The sequence below is a fragment of the Cervus canadensis genome, chromosome 4, assembly GCF_019320065.1.
Source record: "Cervus canadensis isolate Bull #8, Minnesota chromosome 4, ASM1932006v1, whole genome shotgun sequence".
NCBI classification, from domain to species: domain Eukaryota; kingdom Metazoa; phylum Chordata; class Mammalia; order Artiodactyla; family Cervidae; genus Cervus; species Cervus canadensis.
The window spans coordinates 89,362,465-89,388,548 of NC_057389.1; the positions used below are offsets into that span (position 1 = coordinate 89,362,465).

Sequence of the window (26,084 nt, forward strand, 5' to 3'; positions counted from 1 at the left end):
TGTGACTCGGGGAGGGAGGAGGGGGCTGGATGTCACCTCTTTGGTGTTCCCTGCAGCTCACATCTGCTGAGCACCTACTGTGTGCCAGGCATTCTCCACCCAGGAGCTCATTCAAACGTTGAGTTTTCATCCCCATGATAACCTCTAGAAAGTACAGTCTCACTTTTATATTAAAACTGGGCACAGAGAGGTCAAGTGATCTGATAGAAGTCACACAGGTTTTAAAACACTTGAACTCTGGCTTCTTACAGAGAGATCTTCAAGTTATCTTTAACATTAAGAGACACGTGTCCACCACTTGTTGGGTAGGGGTGGGGCGGGGGGTGCAGAGCCTCCAGACATCTGGGTCTTCTAGTGTAAGGCAGGAGCTGCCCACTCCCAGGATCCACATGCCTTTTTAGGGTGCAAGGTGGGTTCTTGGAAACCGGTCCTCTCCTTCTGTGCGGCAGGGTGCAGGTCCCCACTGCATTTGGCTGGGTGAAGAAACTTGGGCGGCTTCCTAGGTCTCCATCAGGGGTCCCCAGATGCTTGGGTATCCCAGGGTGAGAAGGGGGTTTGTGCTTTCAAGGGTCAGGCTCCAGGCGCTGCGAGAGGACGCTGAGGACGCGTTGGAACTTCTCGAGTCTTGTGGCCCATGGCGCCCCAGCCCCTCGGCTCCCCCAGAGCAACCTCCTCAAGAAGCCAGTGGTCAGGGCCTCTGTCAGCTCCGGGTTGGGCCGGAATCCTGGGGGCAAGGCCAGGTGAGCTGGGGGCGGGGCCCAGGCACCAGCCTTGCTCCTCCCACACCTGCCTGGTTCCCTCTGGACTTTGACCCAGGAGGGACTCTGCCCCAGATTATCTTGACAACCGGGCAGGGTTAGCTGGGGAGGGGTCTGCAGGAGTTGGGGTGGGGGGGTGGGGTGGCTGAAGGGCTTGGCCCATGTGGGCTCTGCCAAGGTGCATGGGGCCCAGTCCGTTCCAGGGGCCACATCAGGGCGCCCCCTACTTTAGGGGTAGAACCTGAAGGAGCTGCCTTGAGGGTGGAATTTGGGGCCACCCTGCGCGACAAACTTGGGAGGAGGAGGTTGGGCCATGTTGGAAGCAGAAGGGTCTTAAGGACCCCCCCAGGTGGGGGATTCCGGAGGCAGGGCTGCCCCAGGACAGGAGAGAAGTGTGGTTCTGAGTAAGTGGGGGCGCTGTCCTGCCAGAGTGATGGTCTGAGTCATTTTGAAGGGAGCTGCGCATTCCTGCGGAGAACTGAGACCCTCTGGGGGTAGGACCTTCCCAGGTGGGAGAGTGGGGGTGGGGCCCTGTGGGCACGGCTCTGAGGGGCAGAGGGCGCTCCCTGGGACCGGGGCCCGCCCAGTTTGGGTGGGACTCTGGGAGGCGTGACAGGAGTCTAGTCTCTGGCCCGGTGGGTTTGGGGGTTACCGCGCTGGAGCATGCAGGTTGTTTCTAAAGTGGGGATCCTCTGGCAACACCTCGAATGGGAGGCGCTCACCTCGCAGGCGCCGCGCCGCCGCCTCGCGGAATCTGGGCGCGTCCCGGGCCGTCTGACGCGCCCGGTGCAGGGTGCGCAGCAGCCGCTCGCAGCTCTCGTCCAAGGGCCCCGGGAGTTCCTCACCCTCCAGCAGGCGCGCCGCGGGTGCCACGTGCGGCAGCGCCACCTCGCCGGGATCGCTGGGTCCTGTTGGGGGAAGGGTCTGGGCTGGGCTAGGGGTGGGGTGTGGGTCCTAGCGTGAAGAGGACCCAACATAAACTGGGGCCAGGGCACTCTAGGACAGGGCAGCGGGTGGGGTTTGGGTCAGACACGCAGGCTCGAGCCGGGACCGGAGGAGGGCAAGGTGTGGCCTAGAGCCGGGGCGGAGCCTAGAACAGGTCCGCCCAGGGATTGGGTCCAGGGCAGAGTCTCGCGTAGAGGGCGGGGGAAAGGGCGCGAAGGGCGGAGCCTCGATTAAGGGGCGGAGCCTAGGACCGAAAGAGCAGGCGGCTCGAACGACCGAGGTGGAGCCCGGGACAGAAGCAAGGGTTCGTCGCGAGACCGGGAGGCCAGAGCCTAGCGCATTGCTGGATGTGAGTCAGGGGCCGGGCCTAGGCAGGGGGCGGGGCCTAGGAGAGACCCAGGGGCGGGGACTAAGACACGAGCGGGCGGGGCTTAGGGCTTAATCCAGATTCTGGTTAGGCTTATCACTCTTCGAAAGCCGCCACTCACCGGCGCCCTCATTCAGCGATCGCATCAGCGGCTTCAGCTCCTGCTCAAAGGCCAGCGCAGCTTCCGTGTGGCTCCTTCTCAGGTGGCGCCACGTGCGTTCCAAACGCGACACCTGGAGGAAGAGACCTGAGCCCTACTTCCCTCCACTCTTCCCCATCACTTGCACTCTGGCCTCCTCCCTTGCTTCCCACGCACCTGGGGCATGAGCAAGGCGCCCATCACCGCGGCCAGTCCGGGCAGGTCCCCCACCGCCCCTGGCCGCAGCGCCACGGCCAGCTCCACCAGGCCCCTCAGGGCGCCCGCGCGTTCTTCCAGCGGCCCTGCGCAGCCCAGCACTGCCAGCGCCCCCGCCAACGCCAGCGTCTCGAGCCTGTAGAGGCGGAGGGCAAGGGTCTGGGGGCAGTGGGGAGGTTTGCGATGTCGGGGTGAGGAGGGACAGTCGGCGGCATTGCCCATTCCCCTCCTCCCTGGGGAACCGGGAATGGGAGGAGGTTTGAAGACCCTGGGGATTTCAGGTGGCTGGCTTACCTCTCCAGCAATTCCAACCTCAAGAGATGCCCGTGGGGAAGTGTGAGCAGCTCCAGACCAGAGGCGACCCCCATGGCGCCCCGCTGAGCCTTGGTCACTCCCAGGACGCCTGTGGCCTGGCGATGGGGGGCGGGGGTAAGAGTAGGGACGTTAAAGGAGCGGAGTGAGTCTGTGGGTGTGAGGTGGGGTTGGGTCATGCCCTGGCTTCAGGCCCTACCCGGGGAGGGAAGACCTGGTAGGGGACCCACCTGGCAGTCTATCAATAGCAGGTGGAGAGCTGTGCTCCCAGGATGGTGTTCCAGGAACAGGCCACGGAGAGTATGCAGGACTTCGGGTTCCAGAGGCCGATTCTGGGACCCCAGCAGGCAGGAGGGGGTGTCAGGGAGACAGAAGGAGACCTCAGCCTGTGGTCTTGCAAAACATCTGTCCTCCTCTTTCTCCTCCTCGGCTTCCCACCAGGGCACCTCTGACTCTGGGCAGCTGTGGCCAGGGGGTGGTCCTTGGACCCTGAGCACTCGGGGCACCAGCTCACAGTATGTCGGGGGGCATCCAGAGGCATCAGGCAGCAGCAATGAGGGTGTTCGAGGTGGCTTGGTTGGGGCCTTGGCATGAAGCTGCCCATCAGAGGCCCTGAGACTGTCAGCAACGGACCCTAAGGGAACTGGGGTCTTTAGTATCACGGGGTCACTACCTGTCCGAGGCAGGCCAGATGCAGGTACAGTGGAGGCTCCTGGGGGTCATACAAGAGGGGGAGAAAGAGGTACACAGAGAAAATAGCTCGCTGGGGTGATGGCTTCCCGAGCTACCAACTTCCTGGTTCCTGCACTCATTCAGCCAATAAGCAGGTATCCTAAATTACCTTGGTGCAGCTTTGAAGCTGAACAGCTTCACCAACATCAATGCTAGACACCTACCAATGGTCTGAAAATGAACTTTCTCTGACATGGATGTAGTTCTGCCAATTCTGAATACTACATTTTAAGTCTGAACTCTTCCTTTTTGCTCCTCTGATTGACGATGGTAAGCACTGACCACACAAAATTAAAATGAAAAAAAAAAAAAATGTCACTCAAAATTCACAAAGTTACATATGCCTCAAAGAAACTGACTTTATCAAACTTTCAAATGACGTCTTCTGTTAAGTTTGTGGTATATTTACTTCTGAGGTTATTAACTTAACACTGCACACAGACTTTTGGGAGACTATGTCTACTAAACATTTAAGTCGACCCTGTTAAGGGGGTTTAAAACCTCCCTAATGTTCCCATCTCACTCTGAATAAGGACCAAAGTCCTCTTGTTAGCTCTCAAAGCTCTCACAATCTGAGCCTGATCTGTCTCCGACTTCCCTCTCACTCCCACTGTTTCTGCTACACTCTCTTCTTTTCGGTTCAATGAACAGTTCAGACTCTTGTTCTGGTTCTAGTTCCTTTGCACGGACTGTTCTCTCTGTCTGGGCCACTCTCACCCCATTATCCACATTGTTTCCTCCCTCCTCTCCTTCAAATATTTCTCCATGAGAAAATTTCCTAACTACTACTAAAAACTGTAATACTCTTTGCTCTGTCCTACTTTTAATTTTTAACCAAAGCATAATTGATTCCCCTTCATGGATCACAGCCTTGTCACAGCAAAGGATTCACATGGATCACAGCAAAGGGGCTTGCATAACTCAATGAAGCTATGATCCGTGCCGTGCAGGGCCACCCAAGATAAATGGGTTACAGTGAAGTGGTCCACTGGAGGAGGGAATGGCAAACCACTCCAGTATTCTTGCCGTTAGAACCCTATGAACAGTATGAAAAGGCAAAAAGATATGACACCGGAAGATAAGCCCCTCAGGTCAGAAGGTATCCAATATGCTACTGGGGCAGAGTGGAGGGCAATCACTAACAGCTCCAGAAAGAATGAAACAGCTGGGCCAAAGGGGAAATGGTGCTCTGTTGTGGATGTGCCTGGTGGTGAAAGTAAACTTCAATGCTGTAAAGAACAATATTGTATAAGAACCTGGAATGTTAGATCCATTTGTTGTTGCTGTTGAGTCGCTAAGGTGTGTCCAACTCTTTGTGACCCTATGAACTACAGCACACCATGAGTCAAGGTAAATTGGATGTGGTCAAGCAGATGGCAAGAGTAAACATCGACATTTTAGGGATCAGTGAACTAAAATGGACAGGAATAGGCAAATTTAATTCATATGACCATTATATCTACTACTGTGGGCAAGAATCCCTTAGAAGAAATGGAGTAGCCCTCATAGTCAACAAAACATTCTGAAACGTAGTACTTGGGTGCAATCACAAAAATGACAGAATGATCTTGGTTCGTTTCCAAGGCAAACTATTCAACATCGCAGTAATTCAAATCTATGCCCCAACCTCTAATGCTGGAGAAGATGAAGTTGAACCGTTCTATGAAGACCTACAAGACTTTCTAGAACTAACACCAAAAAAGATGTTCTTTTGTCATAGGGGGTTGCAAAAGTAAGAAGTCAAGAGATACCTGGAATAACAAGAAAGTCTGGCCTTGGAGTATAAAATGAAGCAGGGCAAAGGCTAAGAGATTTGTCAAGAGAATATGCTGCTCACAGCAAACACCATTCCCAACTATACAAGAGACGACTCTATACACAGACATCACCAAATGGTCAATATGGAAATAAGATTGACTATATTCTTTGCAGCAGAAGATGAAGAAACTCAATACAGTCAGCAAAAACAAGACCTAGACCTCACTGTGGCTCAAATCATCAGCTCCTTATTGCAGAATTCAAGCTTAAATTGGAGAAAGTAGGGGGAAAACACTAGGCCATTCAGGTATGACCTAGATCTAATCACTTATGATTATACAGTGAAAGTGACAAATAGATTCAAGGGATTAAATATGACAGACACGGGTACCTGAAGAGCTATGGACAGAGGTTTGTAACATTGTACAGGAGGCAGTAACCATAACCATCCCAAAGAAAAAGAAATGCAAGAAGGCAAAATGGTTGTCTGAGGAGGCTTTACAAACAGTGAGGAAAGAAGAGAAATGAAAAGCAGTGGAGAAAGAGAAAGGTATAACCAACTGAATGCAGAGTTCCAGAGAATAGCAAGGAGAGATGAACAATGCAGAGAAATAGAGGAAAACAATAGGATGGGAAAGACTAGAGATCTCTTCAAGAAAATTGAGATTCAAGGGAACATTTCATGCAAGAATGGACACAATAAAGGAAGGACAGAAATGGTAAGGACCTAAGTGAAGCAGAAGCTATTAAGAAGAGGTGGCAAGAATGCACAGAAGAACTGTACAAAAAAAAGGTCTTAATGACATGGGTAACCACGATGGTGTGGTCACTCACCTAAAGCTTGACATTCTGGGGTGTGAAGTCAAGTGGGCCTTAGGAAGCATTACTACAAACAAAGCTGGTGGAGGTGATGGAATTCCAACTGAGCTATTTCAAATCTTAAAAGATGATGCTGTTAAAGTGCTGCACTCAATACATTAGCAAATCTGGAAAACTCAGCAGTGGCCACAAGACTGGAAAAGGTTAGTTTTCATTCCAGTCCCAAAGAAGGGCAATGCCAAAGAATGTTCAAAAGTGAAGTCGCTCAGTCGTGTCCGACTCTTTGTGACCCCATGGATTGTAGCCTGCCAGGCAAGAATACTAGAGTGGGTTGTTATTTCCTTCTCCAAGAATGTTCAAACTACAATACAATTGCACTCATTTCATATGGTAGTAAGGTTATGCTCAAAGCCCTTCAAGCTAGGCTTCAGCAGTGCATGAACTGAGAACTTCTAGATATAAAATCTGAGTTTAGAAAAGGCAGAGGAACCAGAGATTAAATCGCCAACATTCGTTGGGTCATAGAGAAAGCTAGGGAATTCCAGAAAAACATCTACTTCTGCTTTATTGACTATGCTAAAGCCTTTGACTATGTGGAACACAACAAATTATGGAAAGCTCTTTAAAAAACAGGAATACCAGACCACCTTACCTGTCTCCTGAAAAACCTGTATGCTGGACAAGAAGCAACAGTTAGAATCTTACTGAAAGTGGTTCAAAATTGGGAAAGGAGTGAGACAAGGCTGTATACTGTCACCCTTTTTATTTAACTTATATGCATAGTAAGTACATCATGTGAAATGCTGGGCTGGATGAATTACATGCTGGAATCAAGATTGCCGGGTAAAATACCAACAACCTCAGATATGCAGATGATGCCATTCTAATGGCAGAAAGTGAAGAGGAACTAAAGAGCCTCTTGATGAGGGTGAAAGAGGAGAGTGAAAAAGTTGGCTTAAAACTCAACATTCAAAAAATAAACATCATGGCATCTTGTTCCATCACTTCACGGCAAACAGAAGGGGGAAAAGTGGAAGGAGTGACAGATTTTATTTTCTTGGACTCGAAAATCACTGTGGATGGTGACTGCAGCTATGAAATTAAAAGAAGCTTGCTCTTTATAAGGAAAGCTATGACAAATCTAGACAGCATATTAAAAAGCAGAGACATCAATTTGCTGACAAAGGTCTGTATTGTCAAAGCTATGATTTTTCCAGTAGTTATGTATGGATGTGAGAGTTGGATCATAAAGAAAGCTGAGTGCCAAATAACTGATGCTTTCAAATTGTGGTGTTGGAGAAGACTCTTGAGAATCCCTTGGACAGTATGAAGATCAAACCAGTCAATCCTAAATGACATCAACCCTGAATAATCATTGGAAGGACTGATGCTAAAGCTGAAGCTCCAATGCTTTGGCCACCTAATGGGAAGAGCCAAATCATTGGAAAAGACTTTGGTGCTGGTAAAGATTGAAAGCAAAAGGAGAAGGGGGTGACAGAGGATGAGATGGTTAGAGAGCATCACTGAATCAATGGACAAGAATTTGAGCAAACTCTGGGAGACAGTGAAGGACAGGAAAGCCTGGTGTGCTGCATCCATGGGATCACAGAGTGGACACAACTTGGCAACTGAACGACAATAACAAATTGACTCACTTCTGTTGTTCATGGTCCTTCATTCTCTAATAGGATGTGGGCTCCACTTGAGCAGGGATCTTTGTCTTTCTTGTTCATTGATGTGTCTCAGCACTTAGTATAGTGTCTGACACACACAGTGAGGGCTCATGTTGAATGGGAGACAACAGGGCAGTCAGGGCACAAGGGGAACTCCTCCTTTATGTAGGATGGTCAGGGTTAGCTGCTTTGAGGAACTCCTGTTAGATGAGAAACAGTCAGTTAAAGGTTACGGAATGAGCTTTCCAGTGATGAGAACAGCAAGTGCAAAGGCCCCGAGGCAGGAACGAATGTACAAGGTTCCAGCAGACTGAACAACAACAACCAGCTCCTGAAAGGAAGTCTGTGTGGCCAGAGAGAGGAAGGGATGAGGGATGGAATTATTGGAGAGGTTAGCTATGGTTAGAGTGTGGAGGGTTTCTTGGAATCATTGTAAACCCATACTTTTAAGCACCTACAAAGTTCCTGTGTGTGTTTCAGTCACTGTGACCACGCTGAGAGCATCACCATCCTTTTCTCCCAGCAGGTTATCACCTGCCTGGTGTTACCTGGATAGTGCATGGCAGAGGAATTTCTGAGCTATGCCCTGTCCTGGTCCAGGACCTTTACCTGGTCCAGGAGGGTCTTCTGGTGGCCGCCACAGATGCTCCAAACCTGCAGGCTGACTATCACTCCGCTTCCTATCCCTAGGGGACAGAGATGAGGGAGATATGTTGTCCTACTCCCAGCAGATAGTTAGATAGCATATAGCCTCCACCAATGCCCAGAAAACCTTACATCCCATCACTCAGAACCAGGGGATCCCCCAGGGTACTTGCTAACCCCAGGGAACACTTGGCAATGTCAGGAAATATATTTTTGCTTGTCATAACTAAGGGGTGGAGTGCAGAGCATTCTACTGGCATCTAGTAGATAAGAGACCAGGGGTGCTGTTCAACAGCCTGCAATGCACAGAATGCGTCCCCCCCCCCCCCCCACAACCAAGAATAATTTGGCTACAAATGTCAATAGTGGACAGAGCCGTCCACTATTGGAACATACAGGAACAGTGGTGGAGAACCCTGGGAGGGTGTTGGGTGTCTTCGGGATGTAGAGAGCCTGTGAATACCTGAGCGGCTCTGTGCGAGCCGGGCCGTCTGGAAGGATGTCCTCACTAAAGCTGCGTCGAATTGGTCCTTGCCGCGGCACTGGCCTGGAGGCCACAGCCCCTGTGGCTTGGGACAGTGGACGCTGGCCAATCACATAGCTGCGAACCAGGGCAGGCAGGCTGGGGAAACGCTCATCCTCTAGCTGAAAGAGAGCTGTGGGCCGGCCTGGCCGGGGCCTCAGGGCCACACGGAGCACCTCGAAGTGCAGGGCTGAGCCCCGCCAGCGGCAGGAGATCACAGGGTGGCCCCCACGGGACTTGGACGCACGAACTAAGAAGTCACCATCTTGCTGGAGAAGGTCCTCGGCCTTCTGGGGATGGAGGATTGGGGGGCAAGGGGTTTACGTATGAGCACATATCAGTAATTAATGGAGACTCCCGACCCCTCCCCCCGACCCAAGGAAAGCCACCCCAGAGACTGGATAGTTTTGAGCCAAACAATTTGTTCTTGTCTAGTGGACATACTTCCGCACTACATTTCCCAGGCTCCCTTGCGGTTAACTATCGTGTGACAAGATCTGACAAATGGGATGTGGGAGGAGTGCTGTGGGCAATGGTCAGACCTGGCCCATGAAGTAAGTCTAGCAGAATCCTACAGGTTTCGTCCTGAATCTGTCAGTTGATGCCCCCAGAGCCCTGGGGGATAGTGGAGGCAGAAGACCGAAAGGGCTTGGGTCTGACTCCTTTTGAAGCTGTGCATCCTCTTAGACTGTGACATGAACTAGTCCTTAAATGTTGATGGAGTCGTTGACAGCGTGGGGATGTTTGTTACAGCCACTAGCCCACGCTGACTAATGCAAGTTCCAACCCAGCGACAGGTGCTGAGCTTGTTATGCAAATATGGCTTTCAGAAAAGCCATTTGCTAGGTTCTTCCAAACAGATCATGGCCTTGAAATTCACCTTTGTAAAAATAGAGCACTATCATGCCAGCTATGGTGGCTGAAAACAGGGCCTGAGGGCCACAACATCATAGAGGGGCAAAGCAGAGCTGCTGATAGAGGCTGGGAACTGGAAAATACGTGCAGAGGACACTTGTATGGCCCTTATTATATGCCAGGCACTGTTTTAAGTGTAAAATGTATGAGCTCACTTCATCCTTTACCAAGGATAAGAGGTAGGTACTATTATGCCCATTTTACAGATGAGGAAACAGAGGCCCAGAGACATCAACTACCTTGCTCTAGTTTACATCCAATATAAGTTGTAGGGATAGGATTTGAACTCAGGCTGCTTGTGGCTAAACTGTGGGATTTTCACCATTAAGCTACACTGCCTCTCATGATTTGATTAGATGTCTCAGGTCCTGGGACTCCTGAAGGTGACTCCTAAGTTGGAGATGAGAGTGAGGGGCTTTGAATTGAGAGGGAGATGGGACCCTGGCAGCCACAGGTGGCCTGGAATCCAGAGAGAGACACAGAGACAAGTAGGGCCAAAGGGTGGTTTGAGGAGTCATTAGTACCCTTTTCAACTCCTGTCACCTTCTTCAACACCATCCCAAAGGAAGTGATAATTTAAAGATAAGAAGTGACATCCCACATAGACCAAGTTGCAAAATAATCCTCAGCCCTCAAGCCACTCTTTCTGATAGATCTTGACCCTAAGACCCTTATCTGGGACCCAGGAGTCCCCAATAAGTCAAAGATGAGCGAGACTCCCCATCAGATGGTATGCGGTCCTGTGGGAGGTACCTGGCGGGACAGGGGGCCATGGTACCAGGGTTGGCCCACAAAGTCCTCTCCGTCTTGTGGCACCTGCATGGAGCTCTCGGGGGCAGAGGGTGCAGGGGCTGTGCTTTATACATCCAACAGGCCTCAGTCTTCCTCATCTGTAAAAGGGGAATAATTATTCTTGCTTCCTGAATGGCTTGGTCAGCCCTTTCATGTTCCTCATAGTTTGAAGACAACAGCCCACATCTTATCAAGTCATAAAATGCAATGCTCTCTGTATATGTATAAATATATATAATATTTTAATATACAGCATGTTTATATAATTATATATAAATGTATTTAAATATTTACATATAACATTTGTGTATTTTATATTCTAAATATAAATATATTTAAATATATGTTAATATATATTTATATTAAGTTAAAGAAGTTACCCATAGTCAGATTATATATTTTTAATTATAAATTATATGAGTTATATTTGATATATATATATATATCAGATTAAATTCAAGCTATGAGTAACTTTGGGGCTTCCTGGATGGCTCAGCGGGTAAAGCAGCCACCTGCAATGCAGGTGACACAGGAGACGTGGGTTCGATCCCTGGGTCATGAAGATCCCCTGGAGTAGGAAATGGCCACCCATTCCAGCATTCTTGCCTGAAAAATCCCATTGATGGAGGAGCCAGGAAGACTACAGTCCAAAGGGTTGCAAAGAGTCAGACATGACTGAGCAACTAAGCATGAAATGAATAATTTATCATTTTTAATTAATTTATTTTTCAGTTGTGCCATGCAGCATCTGGGGTCTTAGTTCCCCAACCAGGGATCAAACTGGCACCCCCTGCTTTGGAAGTGAGCAGTCTTAATCACTAGACCGCCAGGGAAGTCCCTAACTTTAATTTAGAATAGGCTGTGATTTCATGAAAACAGTCATGCAAATTCACTGGGATTCTTGCGAAGGAAGAGGACAATGATCTCAAATGTGATGCAAATTTTAATGCAGAAGACATAGTGTTATGTTTTGTAGAAATATAATTAACAAACTGACTCAAAAGAGTATTTATGGGGCACCCACTCTGTGCCAGGAGCCCCTTCCAGGCACTAGAGACCTAGCAGTGAACAACACAGACCAAGATTCCTGCGCTTAGGCATCTTCTAGCTGAGAAGACAGAGATTAGGAAAATAAGTGAGTAGAAAAGGAAGCTTAGAATAGATCAGAGAGAACCAAGGGGAAAAATGAAACCAGGTATTGGATATGAAGATTCAAGCAGTGGAGTTAAGATTTTTCTATAGGGTGACCTGGGAAGGTCTTGGGGGTGGGTAAAAGTTGGAAGGATTTTAAGGGGCCAAGTCAGGTGATTCTTTTTTTTTAAAAAAAATTTAATTTATTTATTTGGCTCCATTGAGTCTTAGTTACGGCATGAGAACTCTTAGTTCTGGCACTTGGGATCTAGTTCCCTGACCAGGATGCAACCCAGGCCTCCTGCACTGGGAGAGCAGAGCCACCGGAGCACTGGGGAAGTCTCAAGCCGGGTGGTTCTTGGGGTGAAATAAATTCCAGGCTGGGGAGAATTAAATTTACTAAAACCCATAGCATCTCAGTGATCTGTAGGCACACTCAAGGATTCTTAGATTGTACAAAAAAATCTAACCCATGCATGGCTTTCCAATAAGGTCATTTTGTGTGCTCAGTCACTCAGTGGTGTCTGACTCTGCGATCCCATGGACTGTACCCCGGCAGGCTTCTCTGTCTATGGGATTCTCCAGGCAAGAATACTGGAGTAGGTTGCCATTTTCTCCTCCAGGGGATCTTCCCTACTCAGGGATCAAACTGTGTCTCCAGACAGATCCCAGGTTACAAGTGAATTCTTTACTACTGAGCCAATGGGGAAACCCATTTTAAAAGACCAGTAAAAGGTCACATTTTTGTAGACAGGTCAGCAAACAGCAAATAGACATCTGCAGGTTTTCATATTTTGGAGCCAATCCACTTCCTTATTACTGTGATCAAACTTAGGACACGGACACTCTAGGACCCCTTGATCATCTCACATGCCTCAGGCCCCGCGTCTCTCAGGCATCCGGTGAAAAAACTGCTCTGGAAGAGAGGGAAGAGGGGGAGAGGGAGCAGGAGGTGGTGGTGGGGAAAGTGTCTTGCCTCCCCTACCTCCAGGGCCTCTGGGCCTGGCAGGGTCTGCAGGGAAATAGCAGGAGGATTTTTAGGACCTGAGTCAGCTGGGCTGAGGGCCTGAAAGGGCCAGGAAGTTCCCAGACTGGTCCGAGGTGACTTAAGGGGCGGGAGAGCTGAGCAGAGCTTTGGCTCCAGGCGCCACATACCTGAATACCAGGTGTGTCTCCTGGATACCTGTGCACTTCCTGTTTGTCAGCTGGGCCTGGCCTGGCCTTGGTTTTAAGAGTCCCCTGACTCCAGCGTCCTCTGTCTTACGTGCCCCTTAGTGGGTGTTTAGGTGCATCACGGACTCCGGTTTGTTCAGCGGGAGCTCAGAGTGGTCACAGGACGGCCACAGGCCAATTAAGTCATCCACCTGTCCTGCATTGTTTGGAAAATTTCTGGGTATCTGGGCAGGAGAGAGAGGAAGGGGGCAGAAATCAAGAGAGGAGGTGGGTGAGAGGCAAATTTGGGGAAAGAAGGGAGGGGATTATTCATTTTCTATCTACCATATACTCCTGCAGGGGGCAACCACTTGCACAAGATAGGGACACAGTGGACAAGATAGGGATAGTGGACACGGAGACTCAAACGTGAGCAAAATACTGACTGGTTGAATGGCTACTGTGTGCCAAGGAGAAACAGTGATGAATGAGACCAAGGCCCCTCCGGTGGAGGAGACACACAAACAAATAAGTGCGCGATGAAGGAAGAAGATAATGTCTAAGGGTGAACAACGAAGGTGATAAGACAGGGAGATGTAAAGAGAGGCTGGCCGGGGGAGGCTACCTTAATTATGAATAGGTAGTCAGAAGGCTGTCTCCCACGAAGTGACATGGGAGCTGAGATCTCAGTGACGGGGCGGGGAACAGTTAAGCAAAGATGTGAAGAAAGAACAGTATAGGTGAGGGGTATACCGGGAGGGCAAAGGTGCAGAGCTTGCTTTTTATATTTTACGTTGTCAAGGAGGCAGGTGTGACAATGCTGTGAGCCACGAGCGAAGTGGAGAGCAGTGAGGTTAGGCAGAGACGATGCAGGAAACTGGCGGACCTCGAATTTTCGTCTCGGTGGGATGGAAGAGGAGCTACGGAAAGGTATGAAGTGAGAGAGGGGCATGATCTGGTTTGTGGTTCAAAAAGATTGCTCAGGCATGGAAGCAGGGAAGCTGTCCATGTTGCAGAGAAAATACGCTTGGAGGAGGACGCCCAGGTACACGGACACGCATGATGCACAGTGACCCTATCAGGTGACCCTTTTTACGTTGGCGGACGCGCATGGACAGACACCCAGATTCTTCCAGAGAGCAGATGGCCCCACCTGGAAAAGAGAACTCCCTACCCCCACCAAATCTCCCGGTCCTGGCTCTGCTTGGGGCCCCTCACTCACCTGGGCCTGGACCCGCGGAGCTCGCAAGAACTTGGGGCCGGGCGGAAGCCTGAGGCTCTGCGTCTCCCGACCCCTCCCTCCCCGCCCCAGTCAGGTCCAGCCTTCCCCGCCGCGCCCGAAGGGAACGGAGCGCCATCACCTGGTCCCGCCCACTTTAAACCCCTCCCCTCCAGGCCCCGCCCTTTCTCCTACTCTAACTTCTCGCCCCGCCCCTTGTTATCGCCCCGCCCTCTATAAACTTTCTTTTCGCTAACCACGCCCCCTTGGATTAACCTTCTTCCCGTAGGTCACGTTCCCTGGGGAACTCCTTTCGTTCCTACTAGTGGACCCGCCCCCTTAAACTTGCCCCGCCCCTTCATACTGACCACGCCCACCCATCTAGTCACCCCTCTTTTAGTCTTGCCCTTAGAGTCCTGTCCCTTGTTTCCGCTTAAGGCCACAGGCTGGTCCTAAGAGCCCCTGACCCCTTGCGACGGGGCAAGGGATGTCTCCTAGCCCCTCTGTTCCCGGTAAGGGCGGGGCGGCCCTTACGGGCTGTCTCACAGGACCGGGAGTGGTGGCGGCTGTGACGTGGCAGAGTGCGCTTCCTTCAGACTGCCCCCCTGGGTTTCTCGGAAGGAACCCCACATTGGGTGTCGGGTTTGTGGAGAGAGATGCGGGAAAATACGACAGTCTTTCCCAGTAACAGACCGTTGGACTTGATCTAGACTCTGGCGGGACGCAGGGGGCAAACATTCAGGTGGTTTCCTAGGTGGAGGGAAGGAGGGGAAGGGGGCTTCCATCCTGTTGCCTGGAGACAAGCGTGAGGAAGGTGTGTTTGGGGGATCTGGAACCAGAAATAGGACCCTCTGGCCAAGTTTTTTGAGGGTGCATAGTAATAGCAACAGAACTGAAAGCAGTAGCTGCAGCTAACATTCATTAAGTGCTTGCTGTATACTTGTTTGCCCTGCCTCCACAATTCTATTTTTACATAGACCTCTCAATGAGATGGGTCCTATTTTCCATCACCCCATTTTCTAGATGCAGAAACTGAGGTATGGGCAACTAAGCCTAAGTTTGCCTAAGGTTGACTCAACTTGTGATTGGCCGAGGTGGGATTCAAGCCTGGAGCCCTGGAGCTCTATCCTGTCTTCCTCTGATCTTTGCGGCCCCACAATCTCTGATCCCTACCGTATTTTAAACTGTGAAGTTTACTGTCACTCATGTTACAGATGAGGAAATTGACGCATAGAGAGTCACGGATGCCTGGGGAAGAAAGTTTTGGTGTCTGTAGAATCATAAATCTGGGAATTTCCAGGCTGGGCTTTCCCACCTGCCAATGTGGAAGAGACTTCAGCCTCAGGACAGGCTGAGGAGTGTCTTTTCCTTGACCAGCCTGGTTTTGATGCACAGCTCGGTTATATCCAATGAAGGTTTCTAGCGCCCCCTGGTGGTTACAATAATTTAAAAATCCCAGGAGTGGCGGGGTGGGGTGGGGGCTTGTAAGATAGAGGGGTCTGAGGAGAACAGTCCCAGTCTAGTGTGGTGGAGGTGGGGAGAGATCTCGCAGACCACATGATTTCAGGTAATGATAAGGGCTACAAGACAGCAGTTCAGTTCAGTTGCTCAGTCTTGTCCGACTCTTAGTTACCCCATGGACTGTAGCACGCCAGGCCTCCCTGTCACTCACCAACTACTGGAGCTTACTCAAATTCATATTCGTAGAGTCTGTGATGCCATCCAACCATCTCATCCTCTGTCATCCCCTTCTCCTCCCACCTTCAATCTTTCTCAGCATCAAGGTCTTTTCAAATGAGTCAGTTCTTTGCATCACGTGGCCAAAGTATTGGAGCTTCAGCTTCAGTATCAGTCCTTCCAATGAATATTCAGGACTGATCTCCTTTAGGATGGACTGGTTGGATCTCCTTGCAGTCCAAGGGACTCTCAAGAGTCTCTTCCAACACCACAGTTCAAAGGCATCAATTCTTCGGCACTCAGCTTTCTTTCTAGTCCAACTCTCACATCCATACATAACAACTGGAAAAACCATAGCTTTGACTAGACGGACCTTTGTCGGCAAAGTAATGTCTCTGCTTTTTAATATGCTGTCTAGGTTGGTCACAACTTTTCTTCCAAGGAGCAAGTGTCTTTTAATTTCATGGCCGCAGTCACCATCTGCAGTGATTTTTGGAGCCCCCCAAAATAAAGTCTCTCACTGTTCTCATTTTTTCTGCATCTATTTCCCATGAAGTGATGGGACCGGATGCCATGATCTTAGTTTTCTGAATGTTGAGTTTTAAGCCAACTTTTTTACTCTCCTCTTTCACTTTCATCAAGAGGCTCTTTAGTTCCTCTTTGCTGTCTGCCATAAGGGTGGTGTCATCTGCATATCTGAGGTTATTGATAATTCTCCTGGCAATCTTGATTCCAGCTTGTGTTTCATCCAGCCCAGCATTTCTCATGATGTACTCTGCATAGAAATTAAATAAGCAGGGTGACGATATACAGCCTCGACATACTCCTTTCCTGATTTGGAACCAGTCTATTGTTCCATGTCCAGTTCTAGCTGTCACTTCTTCACCTGCATACAGATTTCTCAGGAGGCAGATCAGGTGGTCTGGTATTCCCATCTCTTTAAGATTTTTCCACAGTTTTCTGTGATCCACACAATCAAGGGCTTTGGAGTAGTCAATAAAACCGAAGTAGATGTTTTTCTGGAACTCTCTTGCTTTTTCAGGGATCCAGTGGATGTTGGCAATTTGATCTCTGGTTCCTTTGCCTTTTCTAAATCCAGCTTGAACATCTGGAAGATCATGGTTCACGTACTGTTGAAGCCTGGCTTGGAGAATTTTGAGCATTACTTTACTAGCATATGAGATGAGTGCAATTGTGTGGTAGTTTGAGCATTCTTTGGCATGGCCTTTCTTTGGGATTGCAAATATTTGCTAAATGAATGAACTACATTATGGACATCTGTAAGATGATGGTGGGCAGAGCCATGGGATAAATGTCAAAGATAGAGCCAATTGAGCTTTGAACTATTCATTCATTCATTCAACAAATACTTGTGGAACATATATATATGTGTCAGGTTCTGGAGTAGTGGTTTTAACATAGACGCAAATTTCCAAATACACAATGAAAAAAGTAAGCATAATAAAATATCAGGTTTCTGGAACAGTAGTGTTGTGAAAAGTGAAAGTCACTCAATTGTGTCCAACTCTTTGTAATCCATGGGCTGTAGCCCACCAGGAGCCTCTGTCTATGAATTCTCCAGGCAAGAATACTGGTAATCAGGGCTTAATGTGGGGGGAGGGAGTGGGACAGGGTGTGATGGGGTGGGGAATAAAGACTGTGATTTGAAATGGAGAGGTTTGGGAAGACTTCATGAGAAGGTGGCCTGGAGCTAAGATTTGTGGAAGATGAAGGAGCTGGCCATGGAGCTGTCTAAGGCAGAGGACCAGCACGTGCAAAGGCCCTGTGGCAGGACTCTAGGGCAAGATTTTGGGGTGACCTCGTGGGTTGGGGGAACATTGAGGAGGCCCTGTTTGACTGGAATAGAGCAAATGAAGAAGAGAGTGGAAGAGATAAGGAAAGAGCCTTGTGGTATACAAGCAGGACTTTTACTCCTAACAAGGGGGGCTGTGGGACACAGTGGCTTGACTGGGGTGTTCATAGGCGCCCTCTGATGGGGGCGGGGTACAGACTGCGGTGGGTGAGATGGGGAGCCTGGGGATGATGTGGAGGAGACTGGTCCAGGTCAGCAAGGAGCAGGGCTGGCCACGCAAGGAGGTGAAGGAGGGAGGGGTGAGAAGAGGGTGGATTTTGAGTATGTTCCTGAGGTGGTACCGCTCCTGGGTTGCCTGCAGAGCAAGGCAGCGGGCCTCCGCCTAATGACCCTGTCCCCACGCCCAGATGCCCTGGAGTTAGCTGGTGGGCGAAAGAGAGGCCAGGTCCTGCTTGAAAAGGGGCTGGGCTGGGTCTGGCCGGCAGGTGCTCCCCCCGCCCCCACCCCACGGCTCCTCCCCCTCCACCCCCTCTCAGGGCGACAGTTACAGGCAAAAAAGAGGAAGTGGTAGCTAGCTAGCAGAGGCAGGCAGGCGGGCGGGCGGGCGAAGGAGGCCGCGAGGGTGCGCGGACCGGCCTGGGGAGGCGGCGGCCATGGAGCTGTGGCGCCAGTGCACCCACTGGCTCATCCAGTGCCGGGTGCTGCCGCCCAGCCACCGTGTGACCTGGGACGGGGCCCAGGTGTGCGAGCTGGCGCAGGCCCTCCGGGATGGCGTCCTTCTGTGCCAGCTGCTCAACAACCTGCTGCCCCACGCTATCAACCTGCGGGAAGTCAACCTGCGTCCCCAGATGTCCCAGGTGAGACGGGCCACAGGCGGGTCTGCCGGAGGGTGGGTGGCGGGAGGCACCCCAGGCTGGTACCCAGGAGGGTGATGCCCTGCCCCTCTGGGCCAGCAGTGAAGAGAGGAGGCTGGCCCCCACTCTGGGCCTTGCACGGGGGATATGTGGGGGTCCTAACACTGAAGATTCAGGGGTGGGCCCCCCCGCAAGGTTAACAGGAATGGGTTCCCACGTCTAGGCTGAAAACTGGCAAACTTGGGGTTAACCCAAGTCCAAAACCTCAGGCTGACTCCGCTGGAGATCTAGACCCCAAAAGGGACTTGCTAGGGGTCCACAGGGGGTCCTAGGAATCTCCTGGGTGGCTGATAGGGCACCTGAGGTTTTGGACTCCCTTGACCCCGCCACCCCTGAGATTCTGGCTATGGGGGAAGGGCCTCCTCCTATTCCTTCCCCCACATGCGTCGCCTCCTCCTGGGCCCTGGGCCCCTTCCTTCCCCTCACATCTTCCCCTCGGCTTCCTGCCGGGGCCTGGGGCAGCATGGGAGAGTGGGGGGACTGTGCGTCTAGGACTCTGGTCTTCCTAGCCCTGCCCATTCCAAGAGGTACATTGAGGCAGGATCCAGTCCCAAAGAGCCCTGAGACTGGGTTCCTGGGGTTTGGGGGAACCTAGAAATAGCTGCTTTTTCTCTGTAGGGATTTCTGCAAGGGCCCTGGGGTTCAGGGGGTGGTGGATTTGACTTTAACTTCTCTGGTTCAGGAAATATATTCAAATCCCTATTTGAATGCGGTTGGGTGGGGGAGGTCACTGGACTGGATTCTCTCTCTGTTGTACCTTCTCTGGTTCCCTCTGGCCTCTTGAGTGCTGGATGAAAAGTAATATCTGCTGATGGCTGGTGGTTGGGGGTGCCCTGCCTGCCCTGGGGGTCTGAGGCAACACTAGCCATCCAGCCCTCAGGTCCCACCCCAGGATGAAAGCCTTGTCTGGAGGTGCAGTGGGCTGGTGGTGGGGGGCCCTTTCTGGGGATAGATGGGGGGGCAGCCTGGGGCACTGCCTCTGTTCTGGGTTGAGATGCCACGTGCAGATGGGGGGAAGGGCAGTAAGTGATCAGGGAGGGGTCCCTGGGGGTGTTTCCTGGGTGACAGGCCCACGCGTGGGAGAGGTGGGTGGTCACCCTCCCTGAGCGGAGGTAGGCTTCCTGAAAGAATGAGGGAACCCCAGAGACCCCCCCCCACCCCGGCCAGCTGTTGTGGCCACAGGACATCCCAATTATGCCTACATGTGTTTGCACACAGAAGGAAGTAGCCCTCGGATCAGTCAGGCCTCTACCTATGGGCAGTCGAGACCCAGTGTGGCTTCAATAGCCGCTAATGGGAAAGTGGTTAGACCTAAGGATGAACTTCCATCCTTGCCTCCATCTTCCCTATAGCTGATTTCTGATAAAGGGCAGCGAGGTGTGGTATTAACCTCTAGGAGGGCAGCTGCAGGGACTAATGAATCCTGATTTTCTGTGCTGGTCAATGCTGAGGACCCAGGTCTCAGTCTGGCCCTCCAGGAGTTCCCAGGCTGGGGGAGACAGATATTCCCTAGCCCTGTGTTGTCAGGAAAAAAATTCTGGGCTGCGGGCGCTGGAGCAAAGGCAAAACACTGCCTGGGGGAGTTTGGCTTAATGCAAGAGGGGACATTTGTGCTGGGTTTTGAAGAGTGAGTAGGAGTTTTCTTATTGCTCTGACTCTGGTGCCTAGCTATGTCAGACCCTGCACTGGGCAAGAGTGTTCCATGGTCCTCTCTATCTGGGAGCTCTGGGCCTTCCTGCCCTGTGCATTTTATCTCCTTTCGAAGAGCAGTCCTCTGCCTTGTTCACAGTGGGGCCATGCGCGGGAAGCGAAAAGGTAGTCATTTTAAACCAAAGGGAGGTGCCCCAAGAACAGCCTCTTTAAGTTTGCAAGTTCCTGTCCGTCAACAGATTTAAGCGAGGGCTATGAACTGCCAGTGAGATATGGAAGGGCAGAGAGAGAAAAGGGAGTGCTCCTGATGGGGGTGGGATGGGCTGGGGGACACACAATACCATAAATAAAGGTGTGGAGCCTGGAATTAGAATGCTTCTCAGTTTCTCTCATTTCCTCTTGAGAGTTCCTCTGCTTTTGTGCCACTCTTTCCTGGGTAGAGTGGGAAGAGCATATTCGTTCATTCATTCATCCATGGTGCTGAGATATTAGGACAAAGACACACATAAACCCCTGTTGTCAGGACTTCCCTGGTGGTCCACTGGTTAAAACTCCACATTTCTACTGCAGGGGACATGAGTTCGATCCCTGATCTAGGAATTAAGATCCCACATGCCGTGCAGCACCATCAAAAATAAATAACTAAAGTACTCCCCGCCCCTCCAAAAAAAACACCCTGTTGTCAGAGAGCTGGCGTTCTAATGGGAGACACTGACAGTGGGCAAATAAGGCAACATATACATTGTCAGGAGCGGTAGGTGGTCTGGAAAAAGCGGGGCTTGAGAGTGTGGGGCTGCACTTTCACATATGAGGTCTGGGAGGCTTCCCTGACGAGGTGACGTTTGAGCAGAGACCTGGGCAAAGTGAGGGAAGAGCATAGTCGTGCAGTAAATGGGCTGACTGTGTGGGCATAGTTCATGGGTGAGTTCAGATTGAAGTGGCTCTCCATGCTGGATGGTCCCTCTGAGATCTGAGACCCAGAGAGAGGATGATGTCATCACAGATGGCCACAGAGGTGACCAGACACTCTTTGCTGTCTCTGGGAGCCCAAATTCTGGGTGGCAGACATGAAACTTTAAAGCTGAGGAAGCAGAGAGGAAGAGATGAATGTGACCGTCATTGTGGGAAAGATCCTACCAGGACGGGGAAGCTGATTATACTGGGAATGGGAGTGGTCACTGGAGCCAAGATGATGAATCTTTTTTTCAGTTCCTCCGCTGTGTGACCTTAGGCATGTTACTTAACCTCTCTGTGTTTCTGTCCCCAGCCAATAAATCCTGGCACCATCAGTAGAGGCAGGGAAGGGATAGGGCGGGAGGGTTAGAACAGGAGGCTGATGCTGGAGGTGGTGGTGGTGGCTTGGAGGCGCCAGATCTGGGTTCAGATCCCGGCTGCACCACTTCCTGGTTTCACCTCTCAGAACCTCAGTTTCCCCATCTGTGAACTGTGGCTAAAAACGGCACCTTTGAGGGGAGGACTGTTGTAACATTTCAATACCGCTCAGCATAGTGTCAACACCTGATGTGCTGTGCTGGGTCACTTCAGTTGGGTCCGACTCTGTGTGACCCCATGGACTGTAACCCACCAGGTTTCTCTGTCCATGAGATTCTCCAGGAAAGAATACTGGGGTGGGTTGCCCTGCCCTCCTCCAGGGGATCTTCCCGACCCAGGGATCAAATCCACGATAAACTCTCGCTAAACATCTTCTTAGGAAAGATGAGGGAAAATGGGAGGGTTGGTAACATAGCGTAGCTTGTAGGAGCTTGGGTTAGGGCGGTGGTTCTCAAGTGGGATGGTTTTGCCTCCCCAGCAGGGGACCTTCGGCAGGGTCAGTCTGGGTTGTCACTTCTGGGAGCTGCTACTGTTATCCCGTGGATGGAGACTAGGGATGCTGTGCAACATCTGACAATTTCACATACAACAGAGAATTATCCAGCCCCAGTGTCAACAGTGGGATTCCTAGGTGGGGCAGTGGTGAAGAATCCGCCTGCCAGTACAGGAGATGTGGGTTCCATCCCTGGGTTGGGAAGATCCCCTGGAGGAGGAAATGGCAACCTACTCCAGAATTCTTGTCTGGAAAACTCCATGGACATAGTAGCCTTGTGGGCTACAGCCCATGGGGTCTCAAAGAGTTGGACAAGCCTGAACATGGATGCACCCAATGTCAACAGGGCTGACTTTGAGAAACCCTGTGCTGGGGGACAGACAGCCTGGTAGAATCTTTAAAATATTTGATTCTTTAGTTAAATAATATGTGTGTATCGTTCAAAGTTCAAAACACGTAAAAACTGTGCAGAGAAAAATATAACCTCTGGCCGTCTTCCTCAGATACCCAAGTGTAAGTGACTACTTTTTTTAAGCTGACTGTATGTCTTTACAGAATTTTCTTATGCACATAGAAATTTAGGTTCTTATTAACTACACTCCTCTCTTTCTGTGAAAGACAGAACATAATATCTGTGTACCCTGCTTTCATCACTTTAATCATCACCTTGGTTGTCTTTCTAAATCAGTTCATACAGTGTTCCCATTCTTTTTAAAAAAATGACTACAGCATCACTTCTTGGCCTTTTGGCTAAGATCATGTGTGAAAAATTGACTGCAGGATATTCTAGATTGCCCATTTACTAAACAAACTACTTGTATTGGGCTAACCATGTGCCAGGCATTCTTCTGAACTAGGGACTGGCAAACTGCAACAAGAGGGCTGAATCTGGACCACAGCACGTTTTATAAATAAAGTTTTATTGGCACACACCCATGCCCATTTGTTTATGTATTATCTTTGGCCAATTTCCAGCTACAATTCTACATTTGAGTAACTGACAAAGAGCGTATCTGGCCTACGGTGCTGAAGACATTTATTATCTAGATGTTTGTAGAAAAAGCGAGCTGATCCTTGGTTTAAAACACGTTTTACACATTGACTTAATCCGCACACTGCATCTGGGAAAACTGAGAGACAGAAGTTAAGTCCCTTGCCCCAGGGTAACCAGCTTGAAAGCGACCAAGTCAGAGATTTGAACCCAGGCAGCCTGGCCCCAGGATCCTTACTCTTTTTTTTCTTTCCTTTTTGGCCGCCCTGTGTTGACACGTGGAACTTCCCCAATCAGGGATTGAATCCATGCCCCCTGCATGGACTCTTAACCACCAGACCGCCAGGGAAGCCCCTCAGAATCCCTCCTCTCTCTCTCTTTTTCAGAATCTTTACTGTTAACTTACTCTAAACTCAATTCCATGGCCCAGCTGGGCAATGGTGTATTTTACCATCACGCCTATTGCTGGGCACTTGTATTGAACGAGGCTTTTGTTCCTACACACTTACTATGATCAGTAATCTTGTCCATGAACTGTTTTTCGGCTCCTCTACGGTGTGATCTTGGGCATGTTACTTAACCTCTCTGTGCTTCCGTTTCATCTCTAAAATGGAGATAATAAGTCCTTATGTGAAAGTATTGTTGTGAAGGATAAATGAGTTACTGTCAAGAACATAGAAAAGTATCTAGTTATATATACATGCTGTTATTGCAGCCAGATACATGAGCAAGTATATCCATGGGATGAATTCTCAGAACGGTTTCTTGGCTCAAAGCAGGTGAGTCTATGTTTTTGGTAGATCTTGCCAAATTGTTTTCTGTATGGGGTTGTTCCCATATGCATTGTTCCAATTACGTTACCTCTAACAGTGAGAATGCTGGTTTCTTCATTGCCTTGCCAACAGTTGTTAAGCTTTTGGAGTCTTGCCAACTTGGGTGATAAACAAAGCTCATTGTGACTTAGTTTACATTTCTCTTAGTCTGAGACTGAGCATCCTTTCTTATCAGAGTTATTTTTATTTTCTTTCTGCAAACTAATATTTGTTCATATCATTTGCCCATGTTTTTCCCTTCTAAGACTATTGCCCCCCCCCCCCTTTTAATTGATTTTTAGGAACTCTTTATATATTGAGCTGTTCTGAATTTCAAGTCAGGTACTTAGTAGCCTTGTGATCTTGGAGAAAAAAATGACTTCATCTGAGCCTTATCTACAAAATGGGGGTGTGGGCAGCATTTTTATCTCAGGGTTGTGTGAAGGTTCAGCATGATAATGTAGGCTAAATTCTTATCACGGTGATTGACATATGATTGATATATAGCATATAAATTAATGGGAGTCATTCTTTTTGCTAATTTGATTTCAGCAGAGAAGGCAATGGCACCCCCCTCCAGTACTCTTGCCTGGAAAATCCCATGGCCAGAGGAGCCTGGTGGGCTGCAGTCCATGGGGTCACTAAGAGTCAGACACGACTGGGCGACTTCACTTTCACTTTTCACTTTCACGCATTGGAGAAGGAAATGGCAACCCACTCCAGTGTTCTTGCCTGGAGAATCCCAGGGACCAGGGAGCCTGGTGGGCTGCCATCTACCGGGTCGCACAGAGTCAGACACTACTGAAGTGACTTCACAGCAGCTGAGCAGAGCTTGCCTGTAGGATGTGCTATAGGTCAGGGTGCAAAATGTTAGTTGCTGTAATGAACTGTATTTCTTCAGTGAATTGAAAGAATTTCCTTCTGGCTTATATCACAATCTGGTTTGGGTCAACTGGGGGATTACAAAAATATTCCTTCTTTGTATATATATATTTCTTTTATTTATTTCTTTATTTTTTGGCTGTACTAGGTCTTAGTTTCTGCGCAGGCTTTTTCTCTGGTTTCGGTAAGCAGGGGCTACTCTCTAGTTGTGGTGCGAGGGCTTCTCATTGCTGTGGCCTCTGTTGCTGGAAGCTCAAGCTCTGGGGCTTGCACGCTCCGTAGTTGTGGTCCTCAGGCTCTAGAACACAGGCTCAGTAGTTGTGGCGTACCAGCTTCGTTGCTTCAAGGCATGTGGGATCTTCCCGGACTAGAGATCAAACCCATGTCTTCTGCATTGGCAGGTGGATTCTTTACTACTGAGGTACCAGGGAAGCCCAGCCATTCTTTACAAAGTCCCTACAGGACCTGGGCTCATTCTGCCTCACGGCCCCACCCTCCCTGATGCCCTTGGAGTCAGAAGGCAAGGAGGAAGTGATGGGGAGGGAAACCCTGGGAGGTTTTCATGGACCAGACCCAAAAGTGGCACCATCCCTTCCATCCTTGTTCTGTTGGCCAGAACTTGGTTATGTGGTCCCATCCACCTGCAAGACAGGCTGGGAATGTAGTTTAGCTCTGTGCCAGGAAGGACAAGGAAATGGGTTGGGTGGATATAGAGAAGGCAGTGACAGAGGACCCCTGGGTGATGTCTAGCTGACTTCAGTGATGTAGCTTTGGAGGGGGCTGGCTTTGAGGAAACCTCTGTGAGGTGAGGAAGGAGGAGGACATGGACCAGAGCCATAGGGAAGGATTCAGCTGGGGACAGAGTGGGGCCTGGGTACAAGGAAATCTCAGCCCAGTGGGTTGGCTTGGGTGGAAGACCTCATCTAAACATGCCCATTAGGGCTGGTGGGGATGGACGCCCAAGAGAGTCAGTATTTGGTGCCATGCCTTCTTTCCCATTCCATTCTGTTCTGTTCACTGACTTCCTCTCTGGGCCTAGTACCGGGAAACGTCACCCTTTAGGACTTCATGGAGGATGCTGGGAACCCCTAGCCCTTCCGTTGCTCTCAGCCCTGCCATGCATAGATCCCCTTGGAGCGAAAGGCAAAATCTTCAGCATGATCCGTAAGAGCCTATGCATTTGGTTTCTGCCCGCCTCTCAGCTCTCATCTCCTCCCTCACCCTACAGCCTGCAGCCACATGGGCCCCCTCACTGTTCTTAGAACTCACCAGGTACAATTCAGCCCCAGGGCCTTTGCACTTGCTGTCTTTCTCCACAAATCACTCTTCCCCTCATATATATACCCTGGTTGTTCTCTTATCTCCTGAAGGTTTCTTATCAGAGAGATTTCTGCTGGTTTCTTTATATGAAACTGCATCCCCTG

At 50.1% G+C, this 26,084-nt stretch overlaps 2 protein-coding genes across 5 annotated transcripts in view; one reads left to right on the top strand and one right to left on the bottom strand.

Moving 5' to 3' along the window:
* Positions 1 to 152: 152 nt before the first annotated feature.
* On the bottom strand, positions 153 to 14,228 carry SH2D3A (SH2 domain containing 3A). Of its 4 annotated transcripts, none has more exons than XM_043466393.1 (12): positions 14,100 to 14,223; positions 12,881 to 13,122; positions 10,556 to 10,692; positions 8,828 to 9,177; positions 8,329 to 8,405; positions 3,411 to 3,449; positions 2,968 to 3,069; positions 2,720 to 2,835; positions 2,387 to 2,584; positions 2,192 to 2,303; positions 1,481 to 1,666; positions 153 to 724 (listed from the first exon to the last, which is right to left on the bottom strand). In XM_043466393.1, exons 3-12 carry the CDS (start codon positions 10,622 to 10,624, stop codon positions 564 to 566), a joined length of 1,410 nt encoding a protein of 469 aa, XP_043322328.1. In that variant the 5' UTR covers positions 10,625 to 10,692; positions 12,881 to 13,122; positions 14,100 to 14,223; the 3' UTR covers positions 153 to 563. The 4 variants fall into 4 exon arrangements, with proteins under 4 accessions (XP_043322328.1, XP_043322327.1, XP_043322325.1 ...); XM_043466392.1 differs by adding an exon at positions 13,671 to 13,797 and having other exon boundaries at positions 2,387 to 2,561; positions 2,968 to 3,449; XM_043466390.1 differs by having other exon boundaries at positions 2,387 to 2,561; positions 2,968 to 3,449.
* A 3,933-nt stretch (positions 14,229 to 18,161) lies between these two features.
* Positions 18,162 to 26,084, top strand: part of VAV1 (vav guanine nucleotide exchange factor 1) — a 62,987-nt gene continuing 55,064 nt past the window's right edge. Inside the window, exon 1 of the mRNA XM_043466394.1 lies at positions 18,162 to 18,443. Coding sequence (XP_043322329.1) covers positions 18,240 to 18,443 — 204 coding nt within the window. The 5' untranslated portion in view covers positions 18,162 to 18,239. The remainder of the gene's footprint in view (positions 18,444 to 26,084) is intronic.